We start from the raw sequence: 7,202 nt of genomic DNA on the forward strand, positions 1-7,202 counted from the left end.
GATAGGACAGTAATGTACAGTAATGCTGCACAAACAACAGTGTTGGCAGTCCGAGTACCTTAATGAAAGTAGGGAGGAAAAGTAAGTCAACTAATCTGGTGACTTAGTTCTTCACTTTTCAAAAAGTATGTTTATACTTTTAACTTTACAAACGAAAAGACTTTTACGATGTCTCAGGCAAAGTAGTCTGGGGTGTAATTTAGGCTACCACGGAGAGCAAGACAGAGCTGCTAATGCTAGCTTAAACTTACAGACTCCAACCCAGCTTCCACAGTGTGGAAATACTACACAGTGGATGTGGCGGTTGTGACCTTGCCTTTAATGAAATGTAAATAAAGTAGTTAATGATATGTTCCTTGGCCTTGGAGGCAATGCTTGGTTACAAATGGAAGTAGCGAGCAAATTACCCAGAAACTTTAAAGTTAGCAGTTTCACATTACAAACTCTTTATATATTCAGTATCAATTATACCCTGCCCCTTTGTCCAACACAATCCAATGCTTGACAGAACTGCCTTGCCTAGATATGTTTGCTAACCTATGATTGGACCATCACTGTCTTTGGGAGGGGTTTAGTGAATGACACATTCAGTAAAAATGTCTCTACTATCAAGCCTATTAACGGGCCGCAAAATGTGATATTTCAGCAGCTCTAAATTTCGTTTTAACATGTTTGGAGTGACTTTACGTTCTCTTTTTGACACATTCACAACAACATAAACATTGGGCATTCAGCAAAAAACAAAGACAGATAAATTCACCTCCATTATCATTTATTAAAAAGAAATTAGAAGGAAGTATGACAGGTGAATGTGATACATGTCTTAGACTCTTATTATCCATTATCCATCTTTACTGCATTAGGTTACTCTTACACTTCTTTATCTACTACTATACTTATGTTTCAAAGTCTAAAAGCATTGAACAAAAAATTCATTTGCCTAATGTAATTTCCACTTTAAAAAAATATGTATTCACAATGATGAGTATTGTGCATTGATGCCAAATCAGTCAATGAGGAAAAGGTCACATTTCATTTTAGCATCAATTATTTCTTAAACTTTGCCAAAATAAGTAGCAGCCTAATAGCAAGGAAATTAATGCAAAGTTACATCGTAGATTTTACACTGAGAAAAAAAACCTATATACTCAAAAATCTAAAGAAAGGATAGAGCTTTTTAGGGATGACACACCACTTACAGAGATTCCGCTCGCTGAAAAGATTAACTCTTTCATGACAAACAGAGATAGGGGCGCACTGAACGTCTGCAGTACAGGTAGCTTTACTGCATGCACTGCATGATCAAACCAGATTTGGTAATAACCCAAAGTTTGCCCAAGTCGTAGCTCAAGTGGCGGACTGGCAGGCACAATGAGACGATGACCCAGCTTTTGCCTTCTCTGCACTCATTGGTGATGCCAACTCTGTTGAGAAATCATCATCTGAATACATTTTGCAGAAAACTTATGAAGGTTTGCCTTGAAGATTATTTTTTCTTTTCTTGCTTTATATATTATACATACTTCAGGTTGTAACCCTTTTGCATCTTTTAACAGTAAAAAAAAATCCTCTCAAATATAAATGCCTGGTTCTGAATACTGGCTTACCTTTCGAAGACAAGGCCATTTTTGGTCACTCCAAAAACTCTTCCGTCGGTCCCCACTTCAACCATTGTGATGGAGGGCCCTGTCACTCGTTTCCAGGCACTAGTGCCGCACTTAGCTGACGATATTCCCTGTCATAAGAAGCATACACAGTTGTCATGATCGATGAGTGAGTATGGTTCATGTGTCCCAACAGTAACCCCAACGCCACCGAGAGTTCAAAGGCATTTCATTCCACTAGCACTGTGGTGTCCAACCTTTGTGACGTAGACATTGTAATTTCTGTCGACTCCCCAGCATCCATAGTTTGGGCCGCAGCTGTAGTACCTCATCTGCCGTCTGAAGGGCTCCCAGCCCAAAGAGCCCACTCCACTGAAGGCCAAAGCTTCACTCCTTGTCAGACAGTATGTGTCGTAGGAGCTGGGTGTTACCCCCACAACCTGATAATTGCCTCCAGCATCCACCTGTTGCAAAGACTTACCTGAAGTCACAGAGAGGTACAGGTGATTAACAATTCAATTCAATTCAATTCAATTCAATTCAATTCAATTCAATTTTATTTATAGTGTCAAATCATAACAAAAGTTATCTCAGGACACTTTACAGAGTAGGTAAAGACCACACTCAATGACTTATTTATGATTTACATAGACCCAACAATTCCTCTGTAGAGTACAGTGGCAACGAAAACCTTCCCTATAACAGGCAGGAACGTCAGACAGACCCAGCTCTGTGGAGGACGGACATCTGTCTTGACCGGTTGGGGAGGAAGAAAAGGAGAGAGAAAGAGAGAAAAGACACACAGATGGACAGGGAGAGACAGACAGACACACTTCCAGAGATGCAAGCAAAGCCTAACAGTAACTATAATATTTATAGTAATGTGAATATGACGTATATGTTAAGGCAGTTAATACAACAGAATAGTAGAAACAAGCACAGCTAAGGTGACAGAATATGAAAATGATAATAATTATGGTGGCAAACATGATCAATGATGAGTAGTGGCAATAGCAGCTACAATACAGATACAAATTTTATAGTTTATTAAACTAGTGATAGTATATATAACACAGGTTGCAACTTTACTGTGTGTATTTTAAATGGAAAATGTGTATAGCAAACTACGTAGTAGGAGTGATGAACTACACTAGCACTATGATATTATACAGTACACTTTAAGAGATATTTTACCCGTTTTAATTCAGGACCTTCATGGCAATGTGGGCATTGTGTTCAGATGGACTGTGTTTGGCTTATCTCAGTGGCTGAAGTTGGAATTGCTCAGGCTCTTCCACTACAGAGGCACGCCACTGTTCATCTGATCACAATGCCCACATGCCATGAGACAGACCTGGATTAAGAAACGAGTTTAATAATGAAAATGTATACAGACAAAGCAAGAAAAAGAAAGAAAAGAAATAGTTACCAGTTGATTGTCGAAAGTCACCAGCTACGTATTTGTAGACCCAATTTTTGTCACCACAACCCCAAAGTCCAGCAGGTCCCACTGAAACATGTTTAATTCTGTTTGCGCTCATTCTGTGCCAAACTTCTCCAATCAGGAAGAATGCAAAATCCCCGTTTGATGCAACCACTGCCCCCTGCCCAGCGTCAATCTGTTGAGCATTCAACAGCCGTGGAGCCTCCTTGCAGGTCCAGCCTGTGAAGACAAAATCGAATTGTTGTCATTTGTACAACAATTGCAGGCAATGAAAATCTCCCTTCAGTGCTCCTTTTGCGAAGGGATCACATAATCCAAGGGATGAAAAGTGAAGGGGCAATGGCCCTTTCATCACTTCCTACCCCACTACTTCCACCACCCTTGCTCGGACCAAACCCTTCTTTGAACTCAGGCTTCATTTTGATCTCAACTACAAACCTGTAAAGTTTCATGACACTACCACGCTGACAAAAAATGGGCACAGACAGACATATAAACACCTAGGAAAATGCTCAAAATCGCCTCTGTGTTAGGTCTTGCTACAGTAGCTAACTCCAGGCTCATATTTTGCCATGATGAAACACAAACACACACACTAAGACTCATAAGGTGAAAACAATACCAGTGTCACTGCCTTAGTCTTATTCATTTTGGTATACTCATGCTTTAACCTGAAATGATTTTGTCCTGCTGCTGTCTTGGCCAAGACACTTCAATCTCAATAAGGCTTTCTCTGGTTAAATACATTTTATATAAAGAAATAAAAGTGATAAATTATCATAGGCAATGGTAATGGAGCATTTTGGGGCAGTGCCACCATAATTTGGAGGATAGCTTACGTAGCTGTCATTATCTGTCACACGTCATCTGTCATCTTTCAATCATTCATCATCAGTAATGTACAAAGTACCTACTCATGAAAGACAAATGTCCATATGAAGAGAAGCTTTCAACAGATGAAAAGGAGTGATTTATCACAAAGAAAAAAACTCGCCACCCATTACCATGACTGATTTTTATCTCCTTCTGGTGTCTGGCATTAGAGTTGGTTTACACCTATCAACACCTTTTTTTTTTTTTTTACCTAATCTTTTAAGGCCCATGTCCATTTTACAAAGAGGTGGGTACAAGAGCTTCAAATCTACAAGCCAAATCATCTGAAAAAAAGATAAGATAGCTGAACTTATACTTTCTGAATTCTGACAAAATGGTAGCCAATCATGTATACTTACTTTACTGGCAACAAGCTAATTGAAACGTTAGCCTACCTATGAGAATGACTGTAAACTATATTTCCTGTTTTGAATCTTATTCATGTGTAGTACTTCATATTAGATGAGCAATTCTTTTTGAGACTTATAGCAAACAGATAGTGGCAGGCACTCTTACCTTGTGGAAGTTGCAAAATTGGTTTTGATGGTTTTGGTGATAGAGGCCCCGGCCCCATTGACATCCCACGTCCATTCCCTAATAAACAAATTAATAAATAATAAAAACATAAGAATTATTTTTATGATCAAAATGCAATCTGGCGGTGACTTACCATGACTGACGGCCAGGTGACACAGCACCAGCAAGAAAACTGTAATAGCTTTCATGTTGTCGCTGTGTGTCTCTGTGAGTCTGTAGTCAGTAGTGTACTCCTGGATGTACCTCTGTATCTGTGTGGAGCTGCTGTCTTACTTGCCATCTGGTTTGTCTGGCTTTTATACTCTAGATCCATGGGTCTGAATCATGTGCTTAATTACAGCCAAAGCTGGTTCTCCAAGTTGTTCATTTTTTTATTCAAACATAATAACTATGACCTTTCATTTCAAATATGCACTTAGTTCTCCAGCTTTTGTCAAGTAAGGCCTCCCATGTTGCACTGGCCAAGGAAAAAAAAAACAAGGGTGGTAACCTCTTAGATGGAAAGCACGGAAGAGATGACAGGATGTGCTTTTGTTTTTTGTGTTGGTTAGAACATTAACTTGTGAAGTCATCACACATCAAATCTTGTCAGAGCAGACATACTGTCCATTTCACAAAATTATACTTTAACACATGCTCTTTGGTGGATTATGTGTTTGCCATTTTGATGCTTGTACAGATTCATAACAAATCGTTAATCTAACTTTGTTTGGACAGTAGAGCCTTCCTTGATGTTATTTCCTTGGTTTTTGTTTTTTCTGCTGATACAGACACCAGCAAGTGGCCTGCTTTAATCTTATTTTAAACTTAATTTTCATTAACTCCATCGTAGGACCTGCAGTTGATTTTTTGAATACTTCCCAGCTCCCATACAGTCAAGATGGCAGCATATGACAAAAGCAGACATTTATTCAATCTTTTATCATGCCTGACTATATTGGATCATAACATATCTGGTATGGAATGGATCTGCAGAGGCTCCAGTTTAAAATTAGACCAAAACTTTCTAAGGATGTCAGTTTTTGAGCCACAAGAAAGGCCAAAATGTGTCCTGCAACAGACGAGGTAAAGCTTGTTTTTAGATTGTTGGAAGAAGCCCTAGGATCCTATACTGGATTAAAAGTAGCAATTCTACAATGTAAAAGTATTCCATTACAAGTTAAAAACCTGCATTCTAAATCATACAAAGTAAATAAATAACGAAGCTACAGTATAACTTCAGTTGGGAAGACTAGACAGGATGACTTTGCTGTCATTGTATGGGGCTGCCAACCATGTCATCAGCTGTTCCCATCTCAGTACCGCAGTGACACACCTACATTGTTATACCATAATCCTGCTGCTGCCTCTGCTTAATGATCCCCCCTCTGCCTTAGTATGTTCATGCTACTGTTATCCCCACCTCTCTGCCACTGTCATCACGTCATTGCAGTGCCATCAGTGCCATCAGTGCCAGTTGTCGCAGATTCAACAGCTCCATCAGCTCCATCAGCTGCATCTAATCTCCCACCACCATCAGCGTCTTGACTTCATTGTGGGATTTATCTTGCTGCTGCTCAGAGAAGATGACCCTTGATTACAAATCTCCCAGTAGAGTCTAAGCACCAAAGACTTTCTGCCAATATTTAATTATCACATCTGTTGTAATCATCAATTGTCTATTCTTCATTAACGCCTGACTGAAATGTACTTAATGCATCAAAATGTTCTACAGAAAAATGGCCCCTTTGACTGTTACTCTATATGTGATAGATTCTTTACACTACCTTTTGAGTAGAAGCATTTTTAACTACTTTATATAAGGTTTGGTAGTTTAGTCCCATGTATCACAACCCAGTGGTACTGTCCTCCTGTCTAAGGTTCAGAACAACAGAGATGAAAATGCAACTAACAACAGGCTGACAGGGGTCATATTTACACATTAAAGACAACAATATACAACGACGACCTTATCTGTCACAGCTGAGCTGTTGCACCATCTGCAATCCATAAAGCTTCACAGAAAGGTACTGAAGGTCAGGGTAATGGACTGAAACAAATCCACTTTACATAAAATAAATAGAAACAGGAAGGAAATCAGCCACAAAGTACTCACAAATTGTTAGGGTGTCACATTCATTTGAAACACTGCCAGTGAAGAAGAGGGAATTAAGTTTAGTTGACATTGTGGGTGCTGAATGGCGGATTGATTTGTGGCTCCATTTGCCCCTGTATCACTGAACTCAATTGGTAATATCACGAAAAAACAATAAGCTATATGAATGAGGAAATTAATGTTTCATGCTTTCACTTTCATGAGAAAGCTATGTGCATCATAAGACATGATCATCACAACAGGAAGAAAAAAAAGACCATTGCAGGAAGTTACTATTGAGTAGCAGGTTTTAACAATGGATTTCAAGATATGACTTTCCCTGTTTCCAATTTCCCCTCTCACTTTAATAGATGTACAGTCAGTAACTAATGTTTGAATGCCATTTGTAGGTTTTGCACAACCTTGCTTCGGCGCTTGGAAGGGATATGTTGGACTTGTATCTGCTATTTAATTATGTGAGCTCCCCCTGGCTCACCTGAAAGACTAGGCATTTACCTTCTCCCTCTCCTCTTCCTCCTACACCACCCCTCTTGGCACTTCCACAGCTATAAGCATTAAGATATAAACCCTGACACACACACCACATCATAGAGGATATGGTAGCAGAGACATGGCAGGTCCAGATTACTTTTAAAACGGCTTAAAGGGA

At 39.3% G+C, this 7,202-nt stretch overlaps 1 protein-coding gene across 1 annotated transcript; it reads right to left on the reverse strand.

Annotated features, from left to right (window-relative positions):
• Positions 1-798: 798 nt before the first annotated feature.
• LOC310962910 (fish-egg lectin-like) lies at positions 799-4,723 on the reverse strand. Its single transcript, XM_083935522.1, has 6 exons — positions 4,592-4,723; positions 4,438-4,515; positions 3,034-3,267; positions 1,862-2,085; positions 1,608-1,735; positions 799-1,424 (listed from the first exon to the last, which is right to left on the reverse strand). Exons 1-6 carry the CDS (start codon positions 4,644-4,646, stop codon positions 1,283-1,285), a joined length of 861 nt encoding a protein of 286 aa, XP_083791648.1. The 5' UTR covers positions 4,647-4,723; the 3' UTR covers positions 799-1,282.
• Positions 4,724-7,202: the final 2,479 nt, after the last annotated feature.

The sequence above is a fragment of the Echiichthys vipera genome (assembly GCF_963691815.1).
Source record: "Echiichthys vipera genome assembly, chromosome: 20".
NCBI classification, from domain to species: domain Eukaryota; kingdom Metazoa; phylum Chordata; class Actinopteri; order Perciformes; family Trachinidae; genus Echiichthys; species Echiichthys vipera.